The sequence below is a fragment of the Lissotriton helveticus genome, chromosome 9, assembly GCF_964261635.1.
Source record: "Lissotriton helveticus chromosome 9, aLisHel1.1, whole genome shotgun sequence".
In the NCBI taxonomy this organism is placed as follows: domain Eukaryota; kingdom Metazoa; phylum Chordata; class Amphibia; order Caudata; family Salamandridae; genus Lissotriton; species Lissotriton helveticus.
This window is the reverse complement of record NC_136070.1, coordinates 1,121,118,125-1,121,132,438: the sequence shown is the minus strand read 5'-3', so window position 1 is coordinate 1,121,132,438 and position 14,314 is coordinate 1,121,118,125. Positions and strand designations below refer to the sequence as shown.

Here is a 14,314-nt window from a genome sequence, read left to right as displayed (position 1 = left end):
TGGAGAGCACAATATGTTCCCCCTTGCATGCAATCCCATGCACAGGGGATACAAGGGGCCCTGTAGGGCCCTCTTTCTTCCCCCTAGCAGCATTTTCATGGTGGGATAACTGCCATGAAAATGCTGGTGGTGGGAAAGTCATAATATGTTTGGTGGTGCAGCAGTGGCACAGCTTAGCATATTGCCAAGACAGATCACCGCACCACAACCAGGGTTCGTGGCTCTCTGGTGGTTGCAGCAGTCCCATGGTGGTCTGACCGCGAAGATGCAATTCAGAGGTTGGACCGCTGGTGCGTTCTCTCTCCTGAAGTTATAAAAGTATTATAAGGGAGCAGGGTAGTATACCCTAACAATCTAGGCCCCGTGGGAGGGACCCAGAGACCAAAGAGGAAAATAAAACAATTAACAAATATTGATGCAATCCAGCCGGACTCAACTGGGAGTGAAAAAACAAAGAAGCAAAATGGCAGCCGGGCTGCATCCACTAAGTTTATGCCCTCTGGACTCCACCCCCTGGGTTGTATTCATAAAGGAGTTGGGGGCTGCCAGACCTCCACCCCAACGCCATTAAAGGCCATGTTGAGCCTACCCCCCCGGGCCTGTAATCATGAAAAAGTAGGAGCAGACCCCCTCCATGAGCCATTAAATACCATGGAGAGCCCACCCACAGAGCCAAAATGTGCCACACAGATCCCCTCCTGAGCCTCCAGAGGCACCAGGGAGCATACTTGTTGGGCTGAAATTTGTGTAAATGGGGAGGGGGTCCTTGCTGTCCCCATCCCTGAGGTTCCAGAGACCCCAGGGACCCCACTGCAGCACCAAAATTAGTGTATGCTGGGAGCGGGCTGCGCAGCCCCCCTTGTTGAGGCACTAAGGACCCCAGGGAGCCCACCCCGGGGCCGAGTACTTTAAGGGAGGGGGCCATGCGGCTCCCTCTCAGGGCCATTAATAGCCCTGGGCACCCCAACCAAGGCCGGCTCATTTGGGAAACCCACCCTACAGACATAGCAGTTTCTCAAAAACCTGTATGCTCCCACTTGGCAGAATCATTTTCAAAACTCCTGCCGAGTGGGATTAAACACCAAATCCATTCCCAGCAGGCTGAAGCTTTGAAAATGCCCTTCCCCCCAGCTGGAAGCGGACTTTTGAACTCTTTTCCTTCCCGCACTGGTGTAGGAAGGGAAACATTTCAAAATAATGCTCTGCCCCAGAGGGAGCAGCGTTAGTTGGTGCTCCCTCAAAGTGGGGGCAATACAGGCACCTGCTGCATGCGGGGAGCCGGTTTGGGTCACGGGTACACAGGGCTCCTCCAACAGCCCCCAAGGAGTGTATGGTTGGCGCCCTGGGTGGGCACCAGGACAACTACCATTCAGTGATGGGGGCCCCAGCGGATGGGGTTCTTTGGGCTGAAAATGGCTTGGGGAATGGAGGGCTGCACAGCCCCTCTCCTTTAATTAAATCAGTAGTCCTGAAGGGCTGGGTCCCCAGGATTTAACAAGGCTCAGAGAGGGGGACCACGCATCTCTCTTCCCCTTTATTTTTCAGGGGTGAAATTACTTGCCTGAGCAATTTACATTAAGAAATTGAATCTTTTTCTCGCACAAGTCACCCGACAGCACGACCTCAACATAATCTCCTACGCTGACGACACTCAGCTGATCCTCTCCCTCACCAAGGATCCCCTCACCGCCAAATCCAACCTCCACAAAGGAATGAAGGCCGTCGCCGACTGGATGAAGATCAGCCGACTGAAGCTGAACACGGACAAGACGGAGGTCCTCATCCTCGGCTCCAACCCTTCAGCCTGAGATGACTCCTGGTGGCCCGCGGCACTAGGGGCAGCCCCAACACCCACCGACCACACACACAACCTGGGAGTCATCCTCGACTCAACACTCTCCATGACCAAGCAAGTCAACGCAGGCTCCTCCTTCTACTTCAACACCCTCCACATGCTCCGCAAGATCTACAGATTGATACCGACAGATACAAGAAGAACAGTCACCCAGGCCCTCGTCAGTAGCAGATTGGACTATGGAAATGCCCTCTACGCGGGAGCCCTGGACGAGCTCATCAAATGACTGCAACGCATTCAAAACGCCACCTGAGAAATCATAAGTAAATTTTGGGGGTATATATATGCCAGAAAGGTTATCAATAAACGAAACATTTTGCGTGAAGCCGTGGGGTCTGTCTCCTTCTTTCGCCACGCCGTGCGGTGTGGAGGTTTGAGGATTTTCCTTTGGATAAATATAAATATATATATATATATATATATATGTATATATAGATATATATATATATATATATATATATATATATATATACACACACACCCAAAATGTACTTACGATTTAAATCAACATTTGCTTCTAATGCAGACGTTGTGGGGATTCTGAACTATTTTTACCAGTCTGCACTACATTTACCACCCTGAACCACATCAGCGTTTTCTGCTGGAATTGTATTTTTAGTACGAAATATTGAATGAAAATTCATGTGTTGTACCATCAGGCATGTTTTCAGTGTGCTATACCCGTTCCGCTTGCCCATTATCATTTTACCAGAAAAGATTCAATTTCTTAATGTAAATTGCTCGGGCAAGTCATTTCACCCCTGAAATGAAAACTTGCAGTTCTCTCATTCCAGCTTCCCGACCTTCTCTTGGCAGTGTATCCAGATGTGTAGATTCAATACTATTATAAATGTATTTAAGCCTGTTTCAAACAATGAGCCATATATCACCTCCTCCATAATCTTTGCAGACTTACAGAAAAACAGCGTTCTCATTTGTCTTGATTTCCTATGTTTTCTGAAACTGAATTTCCATTTTAAGTTGCTTATTAGGAGAAAATAATATACTTCCAGGAAGGTGTTTACGTCTAATGCCTAACAGGCAATTTAGGTATCACGAAACGGCTGTGATAATGTACGTTTTTGTTATGTTTTTTGTTTTTCTGCAGGTTGTATTGCACCCCACGCCTAACAGCCCAAAACAATCAGAATTGCACAAAATGACTGTATCCAAAAATTGTCCGGATCACGATCTTAAGATAAAACTTGCAGTCCGAATGGATAAACCACAGAACATGAAGCATTGTGGGTGAGTTGACAATTTAGATTGTAATTTCGTATAGCTAATAAATAATCTATCTCTAGCTAATCATGACCCAGCTAGTGAAAGTCCCTGAGACCAATGCCACAGTGCATTTAAGAGGGCACACAATTCATATTAGAAACGTATTTCAAACTAAAATGAATGCATGGTGTGATGTAATGTTTTGATATGATATAAGTGAATGGTTATCACCAACTGCAACCAAAAGCAGAACTGCACATACCAGAACCATACTACTAACACGTAACAAGTTATTACATTCTAGATTATTTATCATATTTCACATGGAGCTCTTTTGAGATTTCATTTTCTGCGTTTGACTACCTACCCCTGTGCTCAACTGTGGTCGTACGCAGTAGAGAGAAGTTATCACTGCACAACTGTGGTGGTACGCAGTAGAGAGTAGCCGCAGGATCTATGCCCAACTTGCCATTGACTGCCAACCCCTGTTACTCTTGTGTTTATCTCAAGTAACTATAACTGCTGCCCTATCTTAACTGTCTCACACTCTTGCCATGTACAGTGCTGTGATCAATTATGTCCTATCAGGTATTGCAGTGATGTTATCAATGACACTCAGCTAGTGTTCTCCTTTAGGGGCCACTCTGACTCCGCGTTCTCCAACTTCCGTCGGTGTCTTAACAACATCAGTGATTGGATGTCTGAAAACCATCTAAGACTCAACGCTGACAAAACTGAGGTGCTGTTTTTTAACCAGAAAAATTCCATCCCCTCCTCCTGGTGGTGGCCCACGGCATTAGATCCCGCTCCCTCTCCCGTCCATTCGGCCCGCAACCTAGGCTTCCATTTCAATGACTCTCTATCCTGTAAGACCCAGATTCAAAAAGTGACCTCGGCTTGCTTCCTAAAGCTACGCATGATCCGGAAAATCCTTCCCTATCTCCCTTTGGATTCCCGCCGGACAGTCACTCACGCTCTCATCACGTCCCACCTGGACTATGCTAATAGTCTTTATGCCGGAGCTCCCCAATACCTGACTGACCGGCTTCAGATTGTCCAGAATGCGGCAGCTAGGCTGATTGGTAATATTTCTTATCATCAGTCAGTTGCCGCATATCGTAGGGAACTGCACTGGCTTCCTGTGGCTAGCCGAATTCAGTTTAAGATCCTCACTCTGACTCATCGAGCCATTAATGATCGCGGACCAAACTATCTAAAAAAACGAGTCTTAATATCCCGGTCCATCAGATCTCTAAGATCCAATGACCTATGCCTCCTGATCTCTCCCCGCTTCAGACTTTCCAGAATGGGTGGCAGAGGATTCAGCGTTATTGCTGCAAAATTATGGAACTCCCTGCCAGTCGATCTTAGATTCTGCTCCTCTGAATCTGTCTTCCGGGCCAGACTCAAAACCTGGCTCTTTTCTAGACTCTGATCTTCTTGTCATTTCCCCTGTCTGTTCCCTTTTTCCCCTCTGAGACTCAGGTTCCAGCGCCGGGACACCCCTCCGGGGGTAGCTGTGCGCTTTATAAGCTACATAAAATAAATAAAAAATAAATGTTGATGTGAAACATGTCACAAGTGATGTGATGTCATATCTCGCTTTAGGGCACGAGTTGTAGTTACTTTAGATAACTTCAGTGAATTTCATTGCTTTTGTTTTTTTAAAACAGTATAATTTTAACAGACATTTTCACTTAACTATAATGTCCCTTTAACCTTTGATTTTTTCATTAAAGTTGTATGATTTTTTCAGCGAGTAGTACAATATTATTACCCTTCTTCCTATAAGAACACTTTAACCTTTGTTTTTTTCCAGTATATTGCTGTGGTTGTTTTAATGTACAGTAAGATGCCCATCACCGTGAACAGCATGGGGTTGGGCACAGAGCAAGGCCCTGCGTCCTCTCCCTGCAGGCACCTAACCTCCAGCCATGCACAGCTTTCTGCCGTTTGAGATGTGGGATTGGGCACAGGACTGCAGTAAGACCCTGTGCCCAATGCCATATAAAACAACCAAAGAAACTACTGATCTTAGAACAGGAAAATACGGACAGCAAAAAGCTAGTGTGTCAAGGTCAGAAAGATAACTGTTCACATCAAAAATAAAATCCCATCATCCCACTGTGGTGGCAATTCTCATCATCTGGGATTTTCTCTTGATTGCAAATCCTAGTGCAACCAAGGCCTGCACCCTTCTCAACATCAGAAGGGAACTAAAGACGTATTTATCGATGGCCAAGTTAGAATTGGCTCAAATCCCAGAATGGTGAGATAAAACTCTTATTTAGGTGGGGTGCAGATGTGCCCAATGCCCCACAGGTGCCAAAAACCCATCTGGACACGGCTGGCTGAAGCCCAACCCCCCACACGTGTCCAGCCATGCATGGGCGAAGACTTGCATAATGTGTGGTTGGGCATAGGGCCTGTCATCCGGTGTAACTTTAAGTAATGCAGGCACACTGGCTTTGTCGAAGGGTCAAAACACCAAAATATAAAAAGCACGTGGCCTATTGGCTTTATTAAGGTTTCAGCAGACCTATAGGCTTTGACAAAAAAAATCACCAATAACTATAATCAAATGTATATTTTATAAATGTACCCATTGCAATGTATAATAAAAGTGACTATTACAACATGGATTCAATAAAGCATTTTTTAAATAAACACAAATATGTCAACAAATATTTCATGCCATAAAGTGAAGCCATTGAACCCACCCATAAGGAGTAGTTGCACAACATCTGAAGAGCATACTGCTCCAGCTCAGAGTGCTTTAACAAAATATGGTAAGATCTCTTGAGGTGATGGATTTAATGGCCAAGGAGACTTACTGTGTTTTTTAAATGTTGCTCTGGGACTTCTGTACTCTCTGCACAGGGCCGGACTGGCCGTAGCGGGCACCGGGCAATCCCCCGGTGCGCCGCAAGGGTCGGACCAGTTTTGGCCCCCAGGGAATCGTTTTTGTTACAGGGTCGTTTTTGCAGCAATATCGGCCGAAAACAGGCCCTGGCTAAAAGCTCGTGGGACGGGGGGGGGGTGGCGGTCGGGGGGTTGGGCGGCCGCGCACTTTGTCAGGGCTGGTTTTAGTTCCCAATCCGGCCCTGTCTCTGCAGTGCCCCACAACATTACAAAAATGTTTGGTAGTGCCCTGGCCCTTCTAGGGATAGCACCAACAAGAAAAAATTATATTTCAAAAAGCACTTGGGTATTATGGGCTCTTCTTGCTGGAGCAGTGAATAATAAATGAGCAGCTCCTGCAGTTCATTTATTATTATATTTTTCGTATTTCCTTTTGGTATCCTGTCGAACCTGGGACACCCACACATTATTTTAGAGTTGTGGGCCACTGGTGAAGCCTCTAGGCCCCCATGAGCCCTGCCGCCTCCCCAGCCATCACTCTTTGTGGGTGTTGGTCGGTCCAGCTATATTCTTGCACTTGGTGCCCTGGTGCCCATCTGGGGTACCCTCAAAGCATCTATCGTTAGGGGCCACAAGGGAAGTCTCACAACCCCAGTCAGCTCCCCAGCCAGCACCTACTGTAGGTGCTGGCAGGAGCCGGCTCTGATGCTTGCCCCCACCTGAACGCAAGTAGCTTTTTTCTGTGCTCCTGCCCAGGCAAGAGCAAAGTTGTGTTACCTGCCCAAGAGATTGTGACCAACAAATGACCACACTTACCTGATGAGGAAACAGCAGTGTCCTGTGGTATGGGGTACAGTGAACACTGCTTGGGTTGGGTGCTGAGGGATGGGGCCACTGGGGCCAATCTACAACTCAAGAGGTGGGGGCTGCTAGACACTCAGTAAAAACACTAGCCATGGGGGATGAGGACCAGGGCCCTACTATGGCTCGGGATTGGGCCGTATTCCCCTCTTCCGTCGACTAGAAAACAGCCCAGGAGAGGGGGTCCTAGGTGCCTTGTAGAGACTTGGGGAGTCAGACAGCATGCCCCCCTCTCCAAATGATAAAGATGGCCATGGTGGATGTTATCTCTGGGGCCTCATAGAGGCTCGAGAGGAGAGCCACATGCGCCGCTTTCCTGATTATGAAAACAGGCTCTGAAGTTGGTGACCCTGGTGCCTCAAAGACACTCTGTGGGGAGACCACATGCCACCCTTCCCATACAAATGGGACCAGTGGGCTTATTTTAGAAAGAGCATGACTGCACGTCTTCTTTTTTTTTAAATTGGTTTGGTGAAACTGGAGATTGCCACATACCCTTGGACCCGATCCAAAACAAATTCAGTTTCTGGTTTCTGGTCCCAGGGAAGGGTCCTTCTGGTTCCGCCTCACCAACCTCGAAAAGCAAGGTATCCATAGCCAGCTCCCCTATAATTTTGTTTCAAATCGTTTTGTGAACAGATTGCCAAGTCTCCGAGTCCTGAAATGGTTGCCTTCACATCTTTGTTGATTTGGTGGGATCCAATCATATCTTATCCAGAGATCTGATGGCTCTACAGATCCTCTAAAGTGTGAAACATGCAACATTTCGGAACCTTAATGTCTCCAAAACTATACAAGCATTGGCATTGCCAATAGGTCTCGCTTGTGGGACCTTATAAGTATTTAGTTTTGCAGCACAATATCCTTGTTGCATAATCGGATATTGTGCTGCAAAACTAAATACTTATAAGGTCCCACAAGCGAGACCTATTGGCAATGCCAATGCTTGTTATTTAAGCAGGAAAATCCACCTTAAGTCGTTTCAGTCCCTCGGTGACATGCAGCGCCATCATAAGTGCCTGAAAATACTGCACACGTGTTATTCACACCAATGAAAGATTGCATTAAATTTCCTTTCCACCCATGCGTTAGCATAATGACAGTAACAACATTAAATGCATGTGTCCATATTGTAATAATAAAAATATAATCAGCGATCAAAATGGGTGAAGTGCAGTAACTGAAAAAATAAATATGACATGAATAATACGAAATTAAAATGGAGTATCTGCACCAGTGCATATGTGGGTAAAATATTTTTGGTTGTGTTTAAAAAAGAAAGTTTCTGTGAACCTTTTTAATTGTTTTCACTCCCATGATTCAATAACTAAAATTCATCGACGCAGGGCTGGTACGAGCTTCTGCAATGGACATTAAAGTTACACCTGAAATCCCTCTCATTGCTATCTCCTGCCATCATCTCATCAGTGCCGGGCTGCTTGGCTGTGCTTCACGAACTATGAAGCGCGGACGATGGGGGAGGGGTTATGGGAAGGAACGGAGCATATTAAAAAGTTGTATCGTGACATCCATAAAGCAGGCTTCACTTGAGGGAGCGGCAAAGAGTTTGGCAAGCTGCGCAGCCACCATTGTTACTGCTGAAAGTAAAGTGGTACGAGCTTCTGCAATTGACATTAAAGTTACACCTGAAATCCCTCTCATTGCTATCTCCTGCCATCATCTCATCAGTGCCGGGCTGCTTGGCTGTGCTTCACGAACTATGAAGCGCGGACGATGGGGGAGGGGTTATGGGAAGGAACGGAGCATATTAAAAAGTTGTATCGTGACATCCATAAAGCAGGCTTCACTTGAGGGAGCGGCAAAGAGTTTGGCAAGCTGCGCAGCCACCATTGTTACTGCTGAAAGTAAAGTGGTACGAGCTTCTGCAATTGACATTAAAGTTACACCTGAAATCCCTCTCATTGCTATCTCCTGCCATCATCTCATCAGTGCCGGGCTGCTTGGCTGTGCTTCACGAACTATGAAGCGTGGACGATGGGGGAGGGGTTATGGGAAGGAACGGAGCATATTAAAAAGTTGTATCGTGACATCCATAAAGCAGGCTTCACTTGAGGGAGCGGCAAAGAGTTTGGCAAGCTGCGCAGCCACCATTGTTACTGCTGAAAGTAAAGTGGTACGAGCTTCTGCAATTGACATTAAAGTTACACCTGAAATCCCTCTCATTGCTATCTCCTGCCATCATCTCATCAGTGCCGGGCTGCTTGGCTGTGCTTCACGAACTATGAAGCGCGGACGATGGGGGAGGGGTTATGGGAAGGAACGGAGCATATTAAAAAGTTGTATCGTGACATCCATAAAGCAGGCTTCACTTGAGGGAGCGGCAAAGAGTTTGGCAAGCTGCGCAGCCACCATTGTTACTGCTGAAAGTAAAGTGGTACGAGCTTCTGCAATTGACATTAAAGTTACACCTGAAATCCCTCTCATTGCTATCTCCTGCCATCATCTCATCAGTGCCGGGCTGCTTGGCTGTGCTTCACGAACTATGAAGCGCGGACGATGGGGGAGGGGTTATGGGAAGGAACGGAGCATATTAAAAAGTTGTATCATGACATCCATAAAGCAGGCTTCACTTGAGGGAGCGGCAAAGAGTTTGGCAAGCTGCGCAGCCACCATTGTTACTGCTGAAAGTAAAGACGTATGAAAAAATAAAGACGTGTGGCTGATTTCAGCGAGCCACAAATAAAATAAACGAAGGCGCTGCCGCCATTATTTCAGCTGAGTGTGCCGTGCATGAAAAAAAAATAAAAGCTTGGGGGAGAAGTGTCCTGCCTGCAACAGCTTGCAGGAGAAAGCAGTTTAAGAAAATGGGCTGTAATAACAAGCACGGCCTGGGGGAAGCTGGCTGGGGAGGGGGAGGAGAAATGCAAGGAAGGCTGTGTGCGGCGTAATTAGGGGAGGAGAAGCCGAGAAGCCGCAGAGCGCACGCTGGGTGAAGCCCTTTGATGTGCTGTGCGGCAAATGGAGGGAGGCTGATGCGCATTCATGTTTGAACACGTGGTTCACATGAACTGCATGAAAACGCCAGCAAAAAGCTGGTGGTTCCATGATGTTTTCGCCACTTGAATTCTCGCTCCGCTCGATGCGCATGCGCGCATCGATAGGTCGCGAGACCTAAAAATGGGTTTACACCAAATTTATAAAAGCATTTTTTGTGGACCAAGATCTAGCTTTCAGACAAATTTGGTGTAATTGTGTTCAGCGGTTTTCGTCTTTGGTGTTTTGACTTATTACTATTTTGGTACTACAAAAAAATACTTTTCACTGTGCCCTTAGTTAAGCCTTTAGCTACGAGGGTGTTAATTCAGTGACTTTGGGGTTCACCTGATAGGTTAGTGTTATTATTCCTCGAGGTGGGTGATCACCCACCACAAATGATAATCCACTTTCTCACACTCAGGGGCAATTACGGTGCGGCGTGTAAAGGCTCCGACATGTGGTCGGAGCCTTTACAGCTGCATCATAATGGGCCATTCGGTTAGCTTTCTAACCTCCTCAGTACGATGGAGGCAGTCAGAAAGGAAACCGGCCGGTCAATCCGACTGGCTTCCAACGGGCTCGGAGAGCTTGTCCACCAATCGAAATGCGACCTGTAATCTCAAGGATGGCTCTTTCCGCCCTTGAGATTACGATGCACGCTTTCCAACATGGTCTCCATGCCTGTCTATCTGACATGGAAACCATGTCAGAAAGAGCATTAGGGGGCTCCTAGCAGGGCCCCCTTTGGTGCATGGCCTCCGATTTGAGGCCAAGGGGGCACCCCTGTTGATCCCTGCACCTTGAGGTGCCTGCCACAGGGTGCAGGGATGAACTACACCTCCCATTTTACTATGGGAGCAGCCGCGGGCCGTGGAGGGAGTTACGGTGGGGCAGGGAGGCGGGGAGGGGGAGGGGCAGGGTGGAGAGGGCTAAAAAACGGCACCTGGATAATTACAGGTAAGTAAACAATTTGATTAATAAAACGAATTTCGTAGCGCGCACTGCATCGCATTTTGCGATGCAGTGCGCGATACGAAATTTGTTTTATTATTTAAATTGTTTACTTACCTGTAATTATCCAGGTGCCAGTTTTTAGCCCTCTCCACCCTGCCCCTCCCCCTCCCCGCCTCCCTGCCCCACCGTAACTCCCTCCACAGCCCGCGGCTGTATGGGAGCATACATTAGTGTACGTTCCTGGCTTGATTTGAGAGATGAGTAAACTTTTAATCAGATATCTAGTGAGTTTGAGAGCTGAGACTGGCACAGGGGCAAAGTCATTACATGGGGCTTTAGGGATCTTTGCTCGAGCATTGATTATGCTGACAACAGAGAAGTCCGTCCCTAGAATGAAATAAATAAGAATGAACTGTTTCTTCATCTTTTTACCTCTAGAGAAAGGTAACTTTGCATATTCAAAAATAAATCAACCATTTTTATTGCAGTTTGTAATGCAGTACATTTTGTCCTGACGGGATGATTTATGATGAAAACAGCCACTTGCTGCACGATTGTCTCTCCGTACTTAGGCTACCATACATTCCTCAAAACACTAAAAAAGTGCTTTATTTGGCATTGTCAGAGGCATCTTTCAGCCATGACTTCAGAAGTTAAAACTTGAAGCGTATATGATGGTCTACTCTGGTGCTGCACAGAACCGAGCGCCTGTTTTATGCGCCTGCAGGGTGTAAAGTGAATTAATATAACCCGATATTTCTCTGACTTTGTGCTTCATTTTCAGACAGCACTGGCCTGAAACAAGAAGAGGCAATCATCGCTCACTGTTTTCGAGCTGCAGTATCTGAAAATGTCAGGTTCAATAATGCAGGTTACTCTCAGCGGGCGCCTAAAACAAGCGCTGAGCTCTTCCCTGCGCTAGAAAGGCCCATCGTGATATGCCCCATATCCCTTTACGAATGACAAACCCATCGATGTGGCAATACATGGAAACACCTATGCCTTTATTACTCAATTTCTGCAAATTGATTTCATGCCGTTTCCATTTCACGAAGCTGCATGAAGGAACGTATATTTATATTAAAATAAATAGATTTGAAGATCCTTGTTGAAACTGCAGGTCGAACAACAGTAAAAGACTGAAAACATGTTCTATTGTTTCCTAGGTATTTGTGGGCCATTGGGAAAAACGTTTGGAAGAGATGGAAGAAAAGATTCTTTGTGCTTGTCCAGGTAATTATTTCAGTACATTGTTGTTGAACTCAAAACACAAAGAGAATTATATTTAAGCATGTTGGTCCGTAGGATCTACAATGCTTCTGGGTTTCTGTTGCTGCCACTTTTCATACAAGTAGAGATTATTTTTTTCTCATGTGTCAATTCGATTCCTTTGCCTTAGTGGTCTATGTATTATTCCGTTTGCAAATTGTCTTCGGTCTTTTATTGATCTCCTGGCACACACAAGGACACTTCAATGAATCATCCATACAAAATGCTGGGACTGTTTTGCTGCTTTCACAGGATTCTTAGAATTTCTGTTTTTCAGATTACCCTAAACAATAACATTGACTTGCGGTCTGAAGTCAATACGTACTCATCCTTTTACCTTTGTAAATGTTTTCAGTTGAAATGCAGACTTCTGATTCCAACGCAACTGTATGAATCTCAAGCCACCACCCTGTACAAAATTTGCACAATTGAGATTATTTAAATCAAGATGAAAGCCTTTAAAAATGTAAATGTCACATCTAAAAAAAAATGTTTGTATGGAATGTCTATGTTTACAGGGTGGCAAACATTAGGATAGCATCTATCAATATTTGTGGGCTGAACGACCCAGTAAAACGGCGTAGGGTAAGAGAAGATGTCCGATTCTTGAGGGCAGATATTATCTGTCTTCAAGAGACGCACATTGAAGTTAGTCGCCATAAACTTCCTGAGTTTGAGGGTTTTCAGTTGATCCCCTGGACAAAGCTGGAGGCAAAGACTAAAGGGGTAGCGATATTGGCCCGTCGGGGGTTGGTCAAAATAACCCACTTTTCTGCTGATGAGTATGGTAGGTAGGTCAATATTCATGGTAATAAAGTATTTACATTGTGTTCCATCTATGGTCCGGTACTGGACGACTCAGAACTTTATAATTGGCTTAATCTTGAGCTGGTCGGTTGGCCTGCTCCGCTCATATTGTGTGGTGATTTTAACATCAACATAGCGTGTGAGCTCGCCAATTGCCCAGATTTAGGGTTTTCTGGGCGGAAACCTAAAGTCTATAGGTCCTTGGTGCAAATGCAAGAATTACATGGTTTGATTGACATGTGGGCTTTCTTTAGGAGAAATGACCCTGGGTTTACTTTTTTTCCAGCACCACATAAAACCCATTCTAGGTTGGATTATTTTTTTATTTCTCCATGCCTGATACATGGATCTAGTATAACTAGATATCCGAGAGTAATGTCGGCCCACAATCCGCTAGTACTCGAGGTTAATATACAGTCTAGGGTAAAAAAACAAGACACATGGACTTTTAACCGGGGCTTGCTAAGAGACAGCGCCTATATTAAATGTATGGCTATATGGATAACCAGATTTTTCAATGAAAATATAGGTAGCACCAATATACAGAATGTGTGGGACACACTTAAAGCGGAGATAAGGGGGGAGGCCACTCGGTATGAATGGGAGAGTCAGAAAAGGGAAAAAGTGAGGCTACAGGAGCTATATAGAGAACTGGTAGAGGCCGAGATTAATCTTGCCAGGGTCTTGTCGGGTGGTGGAGAAGGTGATTCAGCAAAAACACTGATAATAATTGCCAAGTCGGCCATAACCGAAAACTCACAGGCCAAAGCAGCAAGTAAAATCCTAGCCTGGCGATATAAATCTTATGAGAACAATGAAAGAGCCGGACAGATGTTAGCTGTAAGGACTAGAGAAAAAGTGGCTGTCTTAAGTATTGACAGTTTTATGGACCCAGATGCCGGGTTGGTTACTGAGGAAGGGGCAATAGTGCTGGCTTTCCATAAATTCTACCTAAAGTTATATGCTGAAGATATTAGAGATGATTTTGTGTTTCAGGTCAGAAATACAAAGATACCTTAATGAAATCGGGGTAGGCGCACTATCATTGGAAGAGTTGGATATGCTCGATGCTGAGATTAACTCGGACGAGCTATTCTTAGCTATCGATTCTCTCCCAAGCGGCAAGGCTGTGGGGCCAGATTTTTTACCTGGAGAATTTTACAAGATTTTTCGACCTCAGCTTACTCCTGTCATGCTTGAGATGTTCCGAGTGGTCCAGAACGGTGATAAGCCTCCTGAATCTTGGCGGAGGGCAAGGATTGTAACATTTCTAAAGAAAGGAAAGATACAGACTGATACTGGGTCTTATAGACCAATTACATTAATCAATAGTGATCTCAAAATGTATTCAAAGATTCTTGCAAATCGACTGGCAGTGGTGATTAAAAAATGTGTTTCTCCGCAGCAACATGGCTTCGTACCTGGCCGAGAAACTATTGAACATATACGCCGTACAATTGCGTTATTTGACTACACCAAGGTTAC

General features: G+C 45.6%; 1 protein-coding gene across 14 annotated transcripts in view; it reads left to right on the top strand.

Moving 5' to 3' along the window:
- The window catches only part of CADPS (calcium dependent secretion activator), a 1,592,252-nt gene that overhangs the window by 851,299 nt on the left and 726,639 nt on the right, over positions 1-14,314 (top strand). For all 14 annotated transcript variants that reach the window (XM_078661538.1, XM_078661533.1, XM_078661537.1 and 11 more), the window contains exons 8-9: positions 2,964-3,103; positions 11,920-11,986. In XM_078661538.1, the coding sequence (XP_078517664.1) occupies positions 2,964-3,103; positions 11,920-11,986 (207 nt within the window). The remainder of the gene's footprint in view (positions 1-2,963; positions 3,104-11,919; positions 11,987-14,314) is intronic.